At 41.5% G+C, this 20,230-nt stretch overlaps 1 protein-coding gene across 1 annotated transcript in view; it reads right to left on the bottom strand.

Annotated features, from left to right (window-relative positions):
- Positions 1–20,230, bottom strand: part of LOC124623033 (A disintegrin and metalloproteinase with thrombospondin motifs 7-like) — a 449,137-nt gene that overhangs the window by 106,794 nt on the left and 322,113 nt on the right. Inside the window, exon 12 of the mRNA XM_047148825.1 lies at positions 5,903–6,023. Within this exon, the coding sequence (XP_047004781.1) occupies positions 5,903–6,023 (121 nt within the window). The remainder of the gene's footprint in view (positions 1–5,902; positions 6,024–20,230) is intronic.

The raw sequence follows: 20,230 nt of genomic DNA on the forward strand, positions 1-20,230 counted from the left end.
TGAGCTACGACTTCCTAAGTGGTCGCTAACTGGTACATTTGTATGTGTTCTCTCTGATGACTATCTTCTTCCAGGTATTGAATTGGACGTTGATAGGCCCTCCTCTTACCTCGTCTTCGACGGCGTACGCATTCTAATGAATCTTCAAGTGAGCATTATACTATCATTTGTACTGACCAATAACAGGTCTCTCAAATTCAGACGGAATATCACGCAACTGAAATACTAATCCGGACATAATCTGCCTTTTCTCAAAGATGCACTAAAGTGTGTCATCGCATGTGCCAGAGGTGTAGGGTTTCTTGTTGCAAGGTGTGCCTGATATACCTAATGCTGATTTTTTTTTGTTGCATGAAATACTTAACTGTGTGATACACAGATTCGATTTTATAGAGAGCAATATCTGAGATGCAAACTAAATTCTATTCTTTTATTATAACTTCTACTGTTGTTGCAATTTCGCTCCGAACAGCAATTAAGGAAAATGACTCCCAAAGCATCGATTTTTCAAAAAATTAAAATATTGCAAACCTTAATTATTCAAGATGACAGAGAAATAATTGAATTCAGGACACTAACATGAACTAATGTATCACACACATAAATATATGTAGAAAAGAGGTATATATTCACTGAACTTTAATTACAGCATTAAAATAAAGTGATAAAACTAGAATGTCTATAGGCATTAGAATCTCTACGGAAAAGTAAGAAAACGGAAATTTTATGGATTTAAAAGAAAGAGAAGATTCGAATAAAATGATCTGGACAACCAAAAGAAATTAATCAATTCAAAAGTACTAAGAATTGACAAGGGTATCAAGAATTGTCCACTTCGATATAACCCTGTTTTGACTAAGGAAATGGCTCTGAGCACTATGGGACTTTACATCTGAGGTCATCAGTCCCCTAGAACGTAGAATTACTCAAACCTAATTAACCTGAGGACATCACACACATCCATGTCCGCGGCAGGATTCAGACCTGCGACCCTAGCAGTCGCGTGGTTCCAGATTGCAGCTCCTAGAACCTCTCGTCCACACCGGTTGACTAAAGAGACAGTTCTGTGTGTGTTACTGATCATGCTGAATAGTTTTACGAAAACATCACTTTAGTGTGTATTAAGATATCCGACGTAATCCGAGGACGATAAAAAGTGACAGTCATCGTATTGGAAAAAATTAAAACTGTATCTCAGGGCCGTAACTAGAGGAAAGATCCAAAAATAGTAGAGAATAAGAGTGTTCGAATGAAGTAATATTATTAGAGTCGGAAGTTATAATACAAGCGGATCGTTATGTGGCAGGGAGGACAAAAAGTTTAATAATAATACTTATAAGGTAATTACGGTAAAAGAATACAAACTAAAATACGATAAAAGTTAAACTGTTAACTCTATACTAATGTTTACTGATAATACTGTCCGTTTTGTGATTTTATTAACTCCAACTTCGGTGTAGAACTTACGCACTTGTACGTACCCTCTGTGATGTGGTGAAGATTAGAGAGCGGTCAGATCGGTTTCCAATGGTTCAAGAGACGTGAAAATCTTATAAATCGAATGAAACAGAACAAATGAGGACGAGAGTACTGAAGGAATATTGCAGTTGTACTCTATATATGGTGTGACGTAAATGTATATCAGATCGTTATCGTTTCATTCTGGAGCAAATTTATCTTTGAGTGAAGAGTAAAGAAGACAGAAAGAGAAAAACAATTAAATATATTGTTGTACAGCACAGTTTAATTGGCTTCGTTTACTAACAAACATCTACGTTTTTTTGGTTAAATCTCGTTATTTTACAAAACAGTTCGAGCATTACAGCAATCAGTGGCACTGAAAAAATTATAGTGCAGCAAATCGCCTGAGTGTCTTAATTTGGGAGTATCTGTTATGAGAAATACCTTAAGAAAGCAGTTGTCGTGAGTAAAGAAACAATTTGAAGCTTCTTCAGATAATCCTCTAAAATTTAAGAAAATTACAACGTTTGATAAAAGGCAATATCCTGACTGACTGACTAATCATCGCCCAGCCCAAACCGCAAGGCAAACAAGCATTTTTCGAAATTCCAATCGTAGGGGAGTGAAATACTGCATGAAGGTTTTTTAAAAAAATGTCGCCATTAAGACAATTTTCAAGCTAGACCTACGAAAATTCGTATTTGGTTTCTCAGTCATAAATAAATAAATACGTGTTTCAGCATTTTTGGAAATTTAATGCTATGGGGGTGAAAGCTTTTTTTGAAAATATATCATTAATAATGAACTATTTCAGTATTTTCGAAGCTACATCTATGAACACTGATATGTCCTCCGTTATTCGCTGGATATATTCTAATCTTTGTCTTCGTCTGTATTTTTTGCCCTCTGCAGCTCCCTCTAGTACAATGGAAGTCATTCCCTGATGTCTCAACAGATGTCCTATCATTCTGCTCCTTCTCCCCGTCATTGTGTTCCACATATTCCTTTCCTCTCCGATTCTGAGCAGAACCTCCTCGTTCCTTAGCTTATCAGTCCACCTAATTTTCAACATACGTCTGTAGCACCACATCTCAAATGCTTCGATTCCCTTTTGTTCCTGTTTTCCCACAGTCCATGTTTCACTACCATATAATGCTGTGCTCCAAATGTACATTCTCAGAAACTTCTTCCTCAAATTAACGCCTGTGTTTGATACTAGTAGACTTCTCTTGGCCAAGAACGCCCTTTTTGCCAGTACTAACCCGCTTTAGATGTCCTCCTTGGTACGTCCGTCATTGGCTATTTTGCTGCCTAGGTAGCAGAAGTCCTTAATTTCATGCACTTCGTGGTCACTAGTCCTGAATTAAGTTTCTCACTATTTTCATTTGTGCTATTTCTCATTACTTTCATCTTTATTCGATTTACTGTCAGTCCATATTATGTACTCATTAGACTGTCCATTCCCTTCAGCAGATCATGTAATTCTTCTTCACTTTCACCTTGAATTTTAATTGCACTCCTGAACCTTTCTTTTATTTCCCTCATTGCATCTTCGATGTAAAGATTGAACAGTAGGGGCGAAAGACTACATCCCTGCCTTGCGGCCTTTTCAATACGAGCACTTCGTTCTTGGTGTCCACTCTTATTATTCCCTCTTGGCTCATGTACATATTGTATATTGCCCTTCTCTCTTAATAGCTTACCCTTATTTTTCCTAGAAGCTCGAAGAACTTGCACCATTTTCATTGTCCAACGCTTTTTCCAGGTCGACAGATCCTATGAACGTGTCCCGGTTAAAAATTTAAAAAAAATGTGTGTTTCAGTGTTTTTCGAAATTGAACCCATAAGGGGGTGAAATAGGAGTCGAAAATTTAAAAAAAAAATATTTAGTTACATTAAAACATTTTTAAAGCTAAATTTATGAAAACTGGTATTTCATTTCCCGATTAGATAAAAGAAAAATTTTATAGGCGATGAAAGTTGCTATGAAAATAGCTCCACAAGAACGCAAAAGTCATTGTTAACAAAACTTGGACTCCAGCTACCAAAATCCCTTTTTGCTCTTAAATGCATTTGGGAAAGATCAAGCTTCTAATGGCCTTAATTAGCGTGAAAAGCTTAGATGTTACAATTTGTGAACAATAAAGATTTCGATTAAATAAAAACAAGAAAACAAAAATCTCTGCGGTCCATACAGTCTACGCGAACGAAGCAGCGGGCGCAAAGCTACTGTTGTGATATAGCTGAAACCTGAAGACACTTAAATTAGACAATTTCATTGGAGAAGAAGAAAGTGGTTAGTAGTTACACCGAGTGGCACCTTTCCCAGTTGTTGTTACGGATTTGTCACCTACAGCTGCGTTAACAAAATTAGCATATATTAGCACAAAGCGCTGAGAAACAATGTGGGAATAATGCACTCCACTCTAATGAACGCACTGATAATTTTAGACTACGGGCTTCCAACTTCCGTATGGCGGCGGTAACTCTATGCTTATTTTCCATCCACAACAGATGAAACCGAACCCAACAATGTAGACCAAATTGAATGCTTCTGTATTATTGGGCTTCTTCCTCATCTAGTGAAAACTTACTTACAATGACATGATCAAGGGATTCCTGGAAACAGTTTTAACATGCCATACGTACTGAAATTGTTTCAGCTGAAGGTAGTAACTGGTATTCCTTCTGGCAACAATGCTCAATTAAATAATAAAATTAGGGTTCAGCTATAATACAGGACCTCGAAGCAATCCATACTCATAATGATGTTTCTAAAACTAATAAATTGGTTGTATGCCTGTTCTACATTCCGTGATTGTGTACGACTGCTCTATTCAAATTACGAGCAAAAGCAGGCATCGTGACCATGGAACTACTCAGAACTAGATACACTACACACAGTGATTCAAAAAGAAAGAATAGATTTCGATATTTTATTAGAGACACACTACAAAAGACAGCAACACAGTGCGCTTATTACAGGATAGAGGAAGATTCAAAGTTTTATGTTCACACTGATGCTACACTATATATTCAATATAAGCAACATGCTTTGCTCGAGCAACGTCGAAACGGTAGTCCATTTCACTCCGCGCATGAATCAACAGATCCCCGCCCATCTGGTGGACTTCAGAGGGCACCGTCTGAACGCATCTCGGATAAGCTCGACAGTTTCATCAGATGTGCGTGGCCGACCAGTGCTCTTCCCTTTACATTTGGAAACAACTTCCAGGAATTTTGTATGCTAGTAATAAATCTGCTTGTGGAGAGGCAGCTTCTTGCTTAATAGACGGCGGAAAGCACGTTGTACTTGATCAGTGGATTGACTTTGCGCAAATTCCAACACACCCAAGATGATTTCTCTTGTAGCGTAGTCGCACGTTCCTACAAAGAAACAATAGCGCAGCTGTGTCAAAACTATGAACCTTCCTCTATCCGGAAACATGCGCAATGTGTTTCTATCTTTTAAAGCTCGGCTGTAAGAAATAATTGAAATCTGTTCTTTCCTTTTGAATCAACCGGTAGTTCTGCTCGATGATGACAATAGCATAATATATTGTACTCAGTGAATCACTGCTGCTCTAACAACTCTGAAAAGCTTCAGGTGAACGAGATGAGAAATCGTATTGTACATAAATTCATGGAATCGCTGATAACGAACTTTTTTATTTTCGCTTGGATGGAATCACATGATCGAACTACGTGTAACGACGTTATTGGCCACATGACCAAAGAAAACCTATCCTGACCAAAGAATTTGTTACAGTTAGGGAATATAACTTGTACTGAAACTCAAAGTACGGATTATAAACGTCTATAGTTAGGAGGCATGACAGAAGGCTGTCAATTTCAACAGAAATTGACAAAAATACACAGATGCAAGAGCTATTTAATTATTTACCCGAAGGTGATTCAGTCCACGAAACACCAGTCACAAGCTCGTTCTCAGCCTTGCTTATTTAGTATCTAAACTTAAATTCAATCACTACCGTTTTCGCAAGCATCTGCACTTCGTAGAGATTCGTTTCTGTTCTTACGGAGAAAATGACGATGCAAGACATCTTTACCTTGAGTGTAGCGAGAGACATGAAATTATGGCAGTTTTGTAACACGAACTTGTGAAGTTTGGTCGTTCGGTGCCAGCCTTTGTAGCTTTTTTTTTAGCAACGCAGGGTCACATAACTTACAAAGAGCTCTTCACGTATGCTGTCGCTATTGACTCCGACAGAAATACGAATATAATAATAACGGAGAAATCAATCAATTCCATCAGTTAGTGATGAAAGAATAGAAGCTTCAAGCAACAGTCTACATTAGTTGCTACATGCCGCTGAAAATTATCCTCCTGTTAATAGAGGGCACAGGAGCTTCAGTGTCCGGTCACGTTCTTCTTGTTGTGAGCATGGCGACTGAGTATGCACAACAGTAGCTTACTTACCGTTTCCCGAGGCCTGGGTGAATGTGTGGTCGACCTTTTGGCACATGGTCCCGTTGCCCTTGCAGACGCCGCACGGATCGTCGGCAGCATCGGAATCGAGCACCCAGTCGCAGCCCACGTGCTACACAGGAGACAGCCAATAACAGGCTACAGAACCAGCGCTGTAGCATTTGTGACATTAGACACCACATTTATGAGTGTGGCTTTACAAGCTGCTATAACTTGTAGGATACAGATCATTAAAGCAACCATAACGATGAGAGAAAACGATGTTAACAGTACCTAAAAACTAAGGTCAAATGTTACCGAGTCCATCAGCTGTTTTGCTACTCGTTCCACAAAAGAAACCATCTGCAATTTACCTAACACCAAACTGCATTTGTGAGAAACATCTGATCGATGGTTCAATGGTGCCTTGTGTGCGCGGATTAGCGAAACAGTTTAGTTCACATATCATTATTCTATGCCCTCTTATTATCTCCTCCATATCTATTCAGTAGCTTTCCTCCATATATCGTACTTTTTTCCCACTCTTTACATACACCCTTTTTGTTTTCTTTGAGCAGGTTTTCGTACGGCAATGGCTGAAACGTGAAATCGAACCCTCCTGTCCGAGCTAAAATGTTGCTGCACGTAGAATATGCTTGATATTTCCTACAGACTGAATGTGTAATGGATAATTTCTTCCTACATATCGATGTAATTTTCATCAGACGCGGTATAACGTGACGTGTCTCAAGTCTCAATGAAACACTAGCCAGAAATTGGCTCATTTTACGAGAGTTACTGTAGCCGATGTTGGGACCAAGTTACATAGGGAGGGCATGGGGATATATCGTCATCAGCTATTGTCACAGAGATATGTTTATGTGCTCATGAAATTAACTTATAATTGTAACAAAACGGTTTGGTCGACCTATTGTTTAAAAGTAGAATGGATCGTGTATGTGTTGACCTAAACTCCTCTTGTATGAACTTTTGTTATTTAAATCTATTAATTAAGAAATGATCTGAGTTTCAATCATAACGGAACCAATACAGTGGATTTGATTTACTGATCGACTCCTATATTGACCCTACGTTCTTCCCCAAACTCAAAACACTTCGTTACCTATGGAAATTCATAATGCTATACTTCACGGATATTATGTCTGGTTACCCGCTGACGTTTACCACGGTTACTGAGAGATAAATGCTTTCAAACAACTAAAAGTTCTATAGGATGTGGCTCCACATTTCCAATATAGACATACACAAGTAGCAAAAGATAAACAACGAAACACATGTTCCTCAGCAATCAGTTTGTTTACTACACTGGCGACAGCTATTGGCCAGTCAGAAATAAGACAGAAATTATAGTAGCTTCTCGCACACGTTGAGTAATGGCTAACTAAGATATCATAATCTCAGATTTGGTAGAAATTACTATGACGAAAATTATAATAAGACAATTTTGGAAATTGCTTTAAATAGCTTAGAACAGTTATCGACATTACTACAAAATTTACCAACAAGATTGACACAACTGATAGTGAAAGTATGTTAGCTATGTGGCGTGCTTCGTTAGAGGCGGAAACAGTAGTGGTTTACACATATAACTTTAAATTTATTGCAAAGGAAGTCAGACTTCTATTTTAAATAGAGAAAGATTAGTACGTAAGTTAATGCCTGAGGGAGCTTGCTTTTTGTATCATTTCATCACACAGAATCTCTCGGTTGGCTGGGTTTCTATTGTCTGTATTCCGAGGTACTGCATCAGAAATGACAGAAGGTGATGTTTTCCATCTACCTTGAAATGAAGCAACTGATTCCATGCTAATTATTCTTCCATTTTAGGTAGCATTCCTACTGTCTTCCTGTTTTACTCATTGTCGAAACTTAGATGCCGTAGAGATTCGGTACCCAGCTGTGCACGGCTTGAACACGTTCCACATAACTGAGCACTCAAGGGCACAATGGAGTCCACTGCCATATATGATATCGCCACGCTTTTATTTGCGGGCACTTCTTCACAATCCTCATACAGTCCATACTGATACCGCGTTCTCGCTGTTCCAACTGCAAGCATCTCTAACACTTGCGAAAACGTCTTGGAAGACGGTCTTAGCCGTCATTGTTCATCGTCTATCTGCTGGTAACCACTGTCCACCAGAGTAGTAGAGCAACCTTCGTGTCACGTCACTCTGCATTGTTGCCAAATTTATTCAAGATGGCGGCGATGATGTCATCCAAGAAGGCAGCATGTACACTTGGCAACAGAGCATGACGTCATCCAACATGGTGGATTTTGGAGGGAAAATAGGCCAATTGTGCTATGTCCACAAACCTAACCTCCAGAAAAAATGGCGGGAAATCTGAATTTTGGCTGCAAATTTTAACTCCAACAAGATAATGCCTGCAAAACCTTACTTTTCTTTATTATTATTCATTATCATTTATTATCATTTATTATTATTATTAATATTATTATTGGCCTACCTCCACTAGAAAATTTGCGCCAAAATCAAATTCCAACACGATAATGTCTCGAAAACTGTACTTCTATTTTTTTATTATTTATTATCATTTATTAATATTATTTATTGAAGATGTCTGATTTTCTCCACGAGAAAGTCATTTGCGTTACATCCACAACAAAAATCTATCAAGTTCAAATACCAACACCATAATCGATGACACATACGAACTTTTGCGGTCACTTATCTTTCTTCACTGCTAACCTATCAAAATCGCGTCAAATAATAAAGTGGACTTATAGCAATCTAAGTAACATCCTTTGATTTTGCAGGGGGAAAGGGACTAAAGTCTTTATTTCAAGCAGTACGGTCATCACTTGTTCTCCAACACAATCAGTACACATCTTAGAGATCACAGCAATGCCCAATGCAGTCGCCACAACGACCGCGCTCCAACTGAATTAGTTCAAATCGTCGCCACACCCTGGCCCCGCTAGCCAGCATGCGGGCTGTGGCCTACGGCAGTGACGTGAAGTGGTGCACTGGGGCCGGACCACGCTTGCCGCTGGACCGCTGATCGCTCCCACGTCGTAAACATGTTTTCGCTGGACACGCTGGAACTTGCCGAGGTTGACGTCACAATGGTCCCTTGTCTGTTCACCACCCGTATTCGTCGCCTCCGCAAGTTTCCCGCCAAAATTGTTTGCCTGGGAGTGGAATCACACACAAAGGTCGGCCGTTCCGCTCAGCACGTGGTTCGACAAAGAATGCCCTTCCACACTTTTGGCGCGAAAGTTGATTTCCTGGGCACGTTCAAACCTGTCGAAGCCGACCGTTCGCCACACAACACATGTATTTGTGCGACCGAGAATGCCGTGCTACACTTTTGGCGCCAAAGTTCGCTCAACAGCTGAATCCGCCATGATTGTCACAAGACCCCTCGCTAAGTTAATTCACTCTCTCTCGCGCCGCGCCGCCGCACCACTCACGTCCGACCATTGCTTTACACACCCTCAATCGCGCCCTCCATACAGGCAATGGACATAGTCTTCTGTAAATATGTAACACCCACATTGCGCATCTAACCTATCAATTACCTAAGTAATTAACTCGATTTAAATTTTAATCATATTAAATAATTCAATTTACAATTTCATATACATTTGCAAAGGTGTTCAACTAACTACTTTCAAATACTTTTAGAGGACCAGACCGCAACCTCTTCCTAGGAACCCCCACTGAGTTTGAATTCTATCAGTAAAGAAACGTCACTTGCGCTTTCGCTACCAACCTAAGAAAATTGCTCGTAAACAAAGCGCACTTGTACTAACCTCATCCACCTGACCACCACATCCTCCTAGGATCAGGTGCCAAGTTTTAAATCTCCCAGTAAACAAACCTCATTTGCGTCTTCGCTACCAACGTAAGAAAATTGCTGGAAACGAAGCGTACCACCACCACCAGCACTGCCTAGGGGGCCGGTGGTAAGAGGACTCAGCCCGCACTAGGCTGATGGAAGGAGGTAGGAGTGTACTTTATTTATTTGGGAGCAATTTATTTAGGGATGGAGTATATGTATCACAGAACACACCCTCTGACATGCCCCCACAGCATACAGAACTGCAAACTACTCCTACATAACTCATGTATAAGGCTCTACACGCACTCTTGCTAATTGTAAACCGGCAAAAAAGCCACTGCACAGCCTACAGACATCTGAAGCACACCTAAATAATTCAAAACATTCACGCCTGTAGAACCGAACAACTCTTAATTTCTCTGAATAATAATCCATCTAAAATATCCTGCTCCCTAATTGTCACCTTTTCAAAATCATACACCTGTCTTTATTTAAACAACTAGAGATAGACAGCACCACCACCCTCTGTATTCGCCACTCAGTCCATGGTCCAGCTGACTTAGTACATAGGACACCCCCCCCCCCTCCCACCCCCCCCCCCCCCCCCCCCCCGACATCAGAATATGTGAATAGTTTCACATATCTTTTTGAAACGTTTGCATGTCATAGGTTTCGATTTGTAAGGCTGACCTAAGACAGGTTCTGAACTCCAGCAGTGCACTACACTTGGCAACACAACCACACCCATCAAGATATTCATTCCAATCCAGGCCTGTAACTCCTCTACAGATAAATTTGTCCATTTATTTTTTGACTCACTTACAGTCTGGCCACATTGTCGTCATATTGCAAAATCCGCTCGGACTGCCCTATGCTGCTCGGGGAAGTAAGGAAGGACTGCACTCTACAGTGGGGTCCAAAAAAATATATCCACTGTTTAAAAGTCCATAACTCGCAAACTAATTGACAGAGTTGTCTCATTTTTGGCAAAAGTGTAGGTTAAAGTCAAACTTAAAGATATCACTGTAGGTGTTCGAAATGGTCACCATTAACATCCACACTCAAACGATGCCACCGAACTGCAGCACGAACTCCTGACTGCAACGTGTTCAGTTGGATATTTGCACATGAATGTACGACGGATTCTCGAAGTTGTGCGTGGCTTTGTCGATAAACGACGTCCTTTAGTGGTGTTTCACACAGGTAAAATTCCAAAGGAGTTAGGTCTGGGGAACGTGGTGGGTACTCCACAGCATCTCTACGGCCTATCCATCATCCTGGTACATTTTCGTCGAGATACGCCCTAACACGATTTTGGTAGTGGGCTGGGGCACCATCTTGTTGAAAGTAAACTCTTCCGTCTCCATAAAAGTCTCGGATGGCAGGTAAAATGGATGTCTGAAGCTTCTGAAGGTACACCTCACCGGTAATTGTGCCGTTAAAGAAGAATGGCCCAATCAAGTCCCGGTAAGACAACCCACACCACAGATTTACTCCTGGCAAATTCACTGCTTTGTCTACATGGACGTTCGGATTTTCGGCGGCCCAGTAGATGCAATTGTGGCGATTTACTGTATCATTGAGTTTGAACTGCACCTCATCACACCACACAATCATCTCTGCAAACTCTTCATCGTTGCGCACCATGATAGTAAACCACTCGCAGTACTCCATCCTACGATCTGACTCGTCTTCGTTAATTGCGTGTAGCAGTCGTTGGATGTAGCACTTCCACTTTGCTGTCTTCGAAATTCGCCGAACACTTGAGCGACTCACTCCAGTTTCACGTGCACACTGTGTCACTGACTTGTGTGGTGAGCGAGTGAATTGTTGTAACACACGACGGGAGTTAGCTCAACTTGTTACTGTTACAAGTCGTCCAAATCTTTGTTTGTGTACATTTTTAACACAGCCTTCGGCTTCAGATTTGTCTCGAATGCGACGAATTGTTAAACGTTTCGGTGACTCTGTTTGATACTGCTTTCGCCATTGCAGTTGAACCTCATTAATATTTTCGTACTTAAAATACCACTTCAAAACTGACTTCCATTCATCTAATGTAAGTCTTGCCAGCCATGTTTACTCGAGTAACTAGGTCCAACTAAGAACAAAACGCTGACTATCTGGCGACTGTCATCTAAAAAAACAAAACAAGGCAATACAGCGCTTGCGTGGCGATTGCCAGAACTACAGACTATTACAGTTCCAAAGATGAGCCAACTCCATCAATTAGTTTGCCAGTTATGGACTTTTAAACAGTGGATACATTCTTTTTGGACACCTCTGTATTTATTTAGAGCCCTTTTATTTAGGCATGGAGTATATTTGTCACAAAACACCCGCACTGTGTGCATTAAGTGTGAATGGATGTACTGAGCAGTCATCTATCAATGCTGGCAATGATACTTGCAAAGTGGAGGAGGTATAGTTTAGCTATGATACTGAAATTAGGAAAACATGCTGCCACATGATTGGCCAGTGTTGGACTTACTATAAAAATTTTCGCGTTATCAGCTGTGATGAATATTACAGTAGATTGGTGGTGTCTTATCCATCCCATCCGTGCACATAATGATTGAGTGACAATGCTTGTTTGAGTTGGGGAACAAATTTTCATTAATGGACCGCAACTTCTGGTGTTGGTAGCACCGAAAACGGTGATCCCGTACTTGTGTGCAAAATGAACAATCACTAGAAATGGAACTCAGAGTTATCAACTATTGGGTCATTGCGACATATGAGTTTAAATGTAGAGGCTGTCAATCACTTTCAGGGGGTAGTTTGGAAAGTCGCCACAACGTCACCAGGCTCTTCTAATTTTCTTGTGTTGTCGCTGTCCTTTATTAAAAATCATTCAATGGTATGCTATCGACTGTAAGAATATGATTTACAAGGTGCAAGGTATAGTTTCCTGTGAGAGGCCGTGCATCAATCCATGTTAATGTCTGTGCGGGGTAGGAATTCTAGTTAGTCAGAGGTCTGTGGCACGCTAAAGTACTAGGACTGTGGTTAATATCGACGAGTACGAGGTGAATTTTATAATATTATATTAAAAATATTTTTGATCTTCTAGTACGCGAGTCTGGAGATGTCTGATCAGAAAGGCTGATGCGTTTCTGCCAACAGGAAAAGGCTCTCGAACTAGCTGAATTGTTCTGAGAGCGCCTCGGGTCGACTGAGGATGCTCTGATGTAAAATGGTGATTTTGTACTGTATAGGAAATTGAATTGTATCTTTATTACTGTGCTGGTTAACCCCTTACGTTATTTGATTTTCAAACTGCCAGCTGAATAAAATATTATAACTACTGAAGGCACTAACTACTGATAGGCATAGTTAGCAAATGAAAGATTTTGATAGAGAACAAACAATGTACTTACCTTAATAGTGTTCAAAAATCATAATGTATATATCAGTTCGTGACATACAGTCTTTCAAATTTACTCTCTCTGATGGACACACGTCCAGATCATCCGCTCTCAAAACTTCGCCATCCACCACTGCCGGCGGCTCACCTCCAACTGCGCAACGCTACGCGCTGTTCACATCCAACTGCCCAACACTACAACAGCGAGTATTACAACAATGCCAACCAGCCACAGACTGCACACAACACAGCCAGTGATTTTCATACAGAGCGCTACGTGGTGATACCAATATAAAAACCTAAATAGCCTACTTACAAGTGCAATGGGATTAGTTTGAGCATTTAGTACTTGTTTTGGTGGTTATTGGATTAAGAACTGTAATATTGAAGGTCATGTCCTCAGCGGGAACACTGTGTAATGGAGAAAGAGTGTTTACGTATTTGAAGATATGTTTCACGATTGGTGATGTTAAGTGATGGCGCAATTTAGCTAGCACTGTAAAAAATAACTGTCTCCTGCTGAAAGAAAGAAAGGGGTGACCTGATGGATAAGTTATTAGATAAGAGCAAGTGATAGTTGTTGAATGATGCTATGTGTTCGGATATAGGAGTCTCTTAACGGCGGCGCGAATGAATGTGTATGTTGAATGGATGAAGTGTAATGCATGATGGAAGGAGTGAGACATTTGAACATCGAGGACGAGCGAATTAGCGTCTTTCCTTGTTGTTCAATGAAATGTGATTATGATTACAGTACACAAACCCGCGTCGGCGATGTCTTCACAGGCCTTACGCACGCTGGTCGGGTATTCATTATTGGGGATAGCAACTGAGGCGCGTCGCTGATAAAAGTTGTATAATGGTAGAGAAGATGAGTTTGTATGCTACCGTGAGAGGGTGCAACTTGAGGACATAGATAATTGGACTAGATTTTTTTTATGTGGAAATTTATGGAATCTATAGATAGTGATATTCGACCGCGAGTGACAACAGTTAAGAGCGGTAAAATAGGTCCCAATGGAGCGCTGGCAGAATGTTGAGGCAATATTAATAATATTTAATTCAAGTTGGAGGTGGTAAATATGGACCAGGCTTTGAATATTGGTGTGAGTTTGGTATGTGCTTGATGGTCTGTATAAAAGTTTGACTCTTTAATTGCGTTTGGTATTTCGAAGTGTGTGTAAAATTAATTTTACTGTTGAAAATGCGAGAAAGATGAGTTTATTGGTGTTTAGATAGAGGCTACGTTTGTAATTCGGAAAGGGGGGATGAGAATGGTAAAGTGATTGATGGACATGGTTTGTGGGGTGATATATGAGTGTCAAGATAGGGTTGAGGACGGTTGCGTATGTTGATGGTGGGACAGGTGTGAGGTTAGGTGCGGTGGGAGGAGTAAATTATCATCTTTTTTTTTTTTTTTAAATGTTGTAAAATAAGAATAACATTGAGAAGGTTTTAGATGGCTGGTCACGTGACGAGGCGAGAGCAGGGATGTGTAGTTATGTTTAGTTAAAGGGCCGTGTAATGTCCTGTCAGGAGCAATGTGAAGTGTGCTATTGTGTCATAGGAGGTAAAGACATGTGCTGCTATGATGTGTCTAGCGTATGGAGGCTGCGCTTTGGAATTATGCTACGTTGATATAAACTTGACTTTCACCCGTGTTCGGTGGTCTTGGCTCGGGGTTGTGACGGATCACGGTCCTGGACAGACGTCTGTGTGTGATTAGACAGCTGACGAGCTCGTCGACCGCGCCAGCTCACGATTGCGGAAGCCGAGCAAGGGCTGTCCGCGTTCTGTAATCAGACGGATGCGTGACTTCACGATCCTGTGAACTGGGTGCGGTAGGGGGTACCTGCGCACGTCTGCTGAGTTATTTTTGCGAGGGGATCTGCAGGCTCTGCTATGCATTATTTGGATAGTTTACGAGTACTGAGCGTATCTACACGTAAGTGTGAAGAACTATTTAGTAGCAGTTTGCTATTGCGTGTACTGAAATAATGAGTTGGGTGCGTGTCTGTGGGCTGTGCAACATGACCACGGGCACATCTGGGTGGGTGTTTTGTGATAGTGTGATAGATATACTGGATGGTTAAATAAGTTGTTTGAAAAAATAAAATAGAGTGCTGTCAATCATTACACCCCCGTGCAACGCAGATCAGAGTGATTGATTTTCTGTCACCATCTCGCTTGCAGGCGAGCAGTAAGTGTTTTCGCGGCGGCGTTAATCGTGTGTGTCAACGAGATATGGGCTATTCTGACAATAGACATGTCTACATCTACATCTACATTGATACTCCGCAAGCCACCCAACGATGTGTGGCGGAGGGCACTTTACGTGCCACTGTCATTACCTCCCTTCCCTGTTCCAGTCGCGTATGGTTCGCGGGAAGAACGACTGTCTGAAAGCCTCCGTGCGCGCTCTAATCTCTCTAATTTTACATTCGTGATCTCCTCGGGAGGTATAAGTAGGGGGAAGCAATATATTCGATACCTCATCCAGAAACGCACCCTCTCGAAACCTGGCGAGCAAGCTACACCGCGATGCAGAGCGCCTCTCTTGCAGAGTCTGCCACTTGAGTTTATTAAACATCTCCGTAACGCTATCACGGTTACCAAATAACCCTGTGACGAAACGCGCCGCTCTTCTTTGGATCTTCTCTATCTCCTCCGTCAGACCGATCTGGTACGGATCCCACACTGATGAGCAATACTCAAGTATAGGTCGAACGAGTGTTTTGTAAGCCACCTCCTTTGTTGATGGACTAAGGCAGGTCCAGACCTGAGACGCCAGCGGTATACATGAGAAGAACAATGCAGCTTTCACATGTGTCAGAGGAGAGTGACCTTTCTGGTCGGCTGTCACGAGCGTGCGCAAGCTGAACTTAGCTAGAGGCTCTGGAACCACACCCTCCCCCTGACCGCACGTACGTGCGGCCTGCCTTGAAGCGTAATCTAAGGCACATTGGTATATGAATTTCTCCGGTGTTAGGCACGAATGCAACTGTGACGAGGTCATGTTTGGGGGAGGCCGAGCAGAGACTTTTGGTCGGTTTGGCAGCTGGGGGCAGGGTATTGGGTGAGGGTATTTGGTAACGTCTGTTGCACCATTTTGTGAGCATGTCTGTGCACTGTGCTGTGCGTTATTTGGAGGGTTTAAGAGTACAGAGCTCAATTGCAGACATTGTGTACTGCATTATTTAAGAGCAGTTTGCTATTGTGTGGTGAAATTAGGAGTTATTTATGTGTTTGTGGGCTGTGTCACATGACCGCAGACAGATCAGTGCGGGTGTTTTGTGACAAATATACTCCATGCCTAAATAAATTGCTCCCAAATAAATAAAGTACACTCCTACCTCCTTCCATCAGCCTAGTGCGGGCTGAGTCCTCTTACCACCGGCCCCCTAGGCAGTGCTGGTGGTGGTGGTACGCCTCGTTTCCAGCAATTTTCTTACGTTGGTAGCGAAGACGCAAATGAGGTTTGTTTACTGGGAGATTTAAAACTTGGCACCTGATCCTAGGAGGATGTGGTGGTCAGGTGGATGAGGTTAGTACAAGTGCACTTTGTTTACGAGCAATTTTCTTAGGTTGGTAGCGAAAGCGCAAGTGACGTTTCTTTACAGACAGAATTCAAACTTGGTGAGTGTTCCTAGGAAGAGGTTGCGGTTTGGTCCTCTAAGAGTATTTGAAAGTAGGTAGTTGAAAGTAGGTAGTTGAAAATCTTTGCAAATGTATATGAAATTGTAAATTGAATTATTTAATATGATTAAAATTGAAATCGAATTAAGTACTTAGGTAATTGATAGGTTAGATGAGCGATGTGAGTGTTAGCATATTTACAGAAAACTGTGTCCGTCGCGTGTTTGGAGGGGGCGATCGAGGGTGTGTAACGTAAGAGGTCGGACGTGAGCGGGGCGGCGGCGCGGCGCGAGAGAGAGTGAATTAACTTAGCGAGGAGTCTTGTGGCGACCAAACGTGCTCTTGTACAGTCATGGCGGATTCACTGTTGAGCAAACTTTGGCGCCAAAAGTGTAGCACGGCGTTGTCGGTCGCACAAAGACACGTGTAGTGTGGCGAATGGTCAGCATCGACAGGATTGAACGTGCCCAGGAAATCAACTTTTGCGCCAAAAGTGTGGCAGGGAATTCTTTGCCGAACCACGTGCTGAGCAGAACGGCCGACCTTTGTGTGTGATTCCGCTCCCAGGCCAACAATTTTGGCGAGAAACGTGCGGAGGCGACGAATACAGGTAGTGAACGGACAAGGGACCGTTGTGACGTCAACCTCGGCAAGTTCCAGCGTGTCCAGCGAAAACATGTTTACGATGTGGAAGCGATCGCCGGTCCAGCGGCAAGCGTGGTCCGGCCCCAGCGCGCCACGTCATGTCACCACCGTAGGCAACAGCCCACACGCTGGCCAGCGGGGCCAGTGTGTGGCGACGATTTGAACTAATTCAGTTGGAGTGCGGTCGTTGTGGCGACTGCATTGGGCATTGCTGTGATCTCGAAGACGTGTACTGATTGTGTTGGAGAACAAGTGATGACCGTACTGCTTGAAATAAAGACTTTAGTCCCTTTCCCCCTGCAAAATCAAAGGATGTGAGTTAGGTTGCTATAAGTCCACATTATTATTTGACGCAATTTTGATAGGTTAGCAGTGAAGAAAGATAAGTGACCGCAAAAGTTCGTATGTATCATCTATTATGGTGTTGGTATTTGAACTTGATAGATTTTTGTTATGGATGTAACGCAAATGGCTTTCTCGCGGAGAAAATCGGACATCTTGAATAAATAATAATAATAAATGATAATAAATAATAAAAAATAGAAGTACAGTTTTCGAGGCATTATCATGTTGGAATTTGAATTTTGTAGTGGATTAATGATAGTCAATAATAATAATAAAGAGAAGTACGGTTTTGCAGACATTGTGTAGTTGTTGTGGTCTTCAGTCCTGAGACTGGTTTGATGCAACTCTCCATGCCACTGTATCCTGTGCAAACTTCTTCATCTCCCAGTACGTACTGCAACCTACATTCTTCTAAATCTGCTTAGTGTATTCATCTCTTGGTCTCCCTCTACGATTTTTATCCTCCACGCTACCCTCCAATACTAAATTGGTGATCCCTCGATGCCTCAGAACATGTCCTACCAACCGATCCTTTCTCCTAGTCAAGTTGTGCCGCAAACTCCTCTTCTCTCCAATTCTATTCAATACCTCTCATTAGTTATGTGTTTTCCCCATCTAATCTTCAGCATTCTTCTGTAGCACCACATTTCAAAAGCTTCTATTCTCTTCTTGTCCAAACTATTTATCGTCCATGTTCCACTTCCATACATGGCTACACTCCATACAAATACTTTCAGAAACGACTTCCTGACACTTAAATCTATACTCGATGTTAAGAAATTTCTCTTCTTCAGAAACGCTTTCCTTGCCACTGCCAGTCTACATTTTATATCCTCTCTACTTCGAACATCATCAGTTATTTTGCTCCCCAAATAGCAAAACTCCTTTACTACTTTAAGTGTCTCATTTCCTAATTTAATTCCCTCAGCATCATCCGACTTAATTCGACTACATTCCACTATCCTCGTTTTGCTTTTGTTGACGTTCATCTTTTATTCTCCTTTCAAGACACTGTCCAGTCCGTTCAACTGCTCTTCCAAGGCCTTTGCTGTCTCTGACAGAATTACAATGTCATCGGCGAACCTCAAAGTCTTCTTTTGTTTCCTTTACTGCTTGCTCAATATACAGATTGAATAACATCTAGGAGAGGCTACAACCCTGTCTCACTCCCTTCCCAACCACTGCTTCTCTTTCATGTCCCTCGACTCTTATAACTGCCATCTGGTTTCTGTACAAATTGTAAATAGCCTTTCGCTCCCTGTATTTTACCCCTGCCACGTTTAGAATTTGAAAGAGAGTATTCCAGTCAACATTGTCAAAAGCTTTCTCTAAGTCTACAAATGCTAGAAACATAGATTTGCCTTTCATTAATCTTTCTTCTAAGATAAGTCATAGGGTTATCATTGCTTCAAGAGTTCAAACATTTCTACGGAATCCAAACTGATCTTCCCCGAGGTTAGCGTCTACCAGTTTTTCCATTTGTCTGTTAAGAATTCGCGTTAGTATTTTGCAGCTGTGACTTATTAAACTGATAGTTCGATAATTTTCACATCTGTCAACACCTGATTTCTTTGAGATTAGAATTATTATATTCTTCTTTAAGTCTGAGGGTATTTCGCCTTTATCGTACATCTTGCTCACCAGATGGTAGAGTTTTCTCAGGACTGGCTCTCCCAAGGCTGTCTGTAGTTCTAATGGAATGTTGTCTACTCCCGGGGCCTTGTTTTAACTTAGGTCTTTCAGTGCTCTGTGAAACTCTTCACGCAGTATCATATCTCCCATTTCATCTTCATCTACATCCTCTTCCATTTCCATAATATTGTCCTCAAGTACATCGCTCTTGTATAGACCCTCTATATACTCCTTCCACCTTTTTGCTTTCCCTTTTTTGCCTAGAACTGGGTTTCCATCTGAGCTCTTGATATTCATACAAGTGGTTCTCTTTTCTCCAAAGGTCTCATTAATTTTCCTGTAGGCAGTATCTATTATACCCTTAGTGAGATAAGCCTCTACATCTTTACATTTGTCGTCTAGGCATCCCTGCTTAGCCATTTTGCATTTCCTGTCGATCTCATTTTTGAGACGTTTGTATTCCTTTTTGCCTGCTTTATTGCATTTTTATATTTTCTCCTTTCATCAATTATATTCAATATTTCTTCTGTTACCCAAGGATTTCTACTAGCCCTCGTCGTTTTACCTGCTTGGTCCTCTGCTGCCTTCGCTACTTCATCCCTCAAAGCTACCCATTCTTCTTCTACTGTACTTCTTTCCCCCATTCCTGTCAATTGTTCCCTTATGCTCTCCCTGAAACTCTGTACAACTTCTGGTTCTTTCAGTTTATCCAGGTCCCATCTCCTCAAATTCCCACCTTTTTGCAGTTTCTTCAGTTTTAATCTACAGTTCATAACCAATAGAATGTGGTCAGAGTCCACATCTGCCCCTAGAAATGTCTTACAATTTAAAACCTGGTTCCTAAATCTCTGTCTTACCATTATATAATCTATCTTCTAGTATCTCCA

Source organism: Schistocerca americana, chromosome 7, assembly GCF_021461395.2.
Source record: "Schistocerca americana isolate TAMUIC-IGC-003095 chromosome 7, iqSchAmer2.1, whole genome shotgun sequence".
NCBI lineage: Eukaryota > Metazoa > Arthropoda > Insecta > Orthoptera > Acrididae > Schistocerca > Schistocerca americana.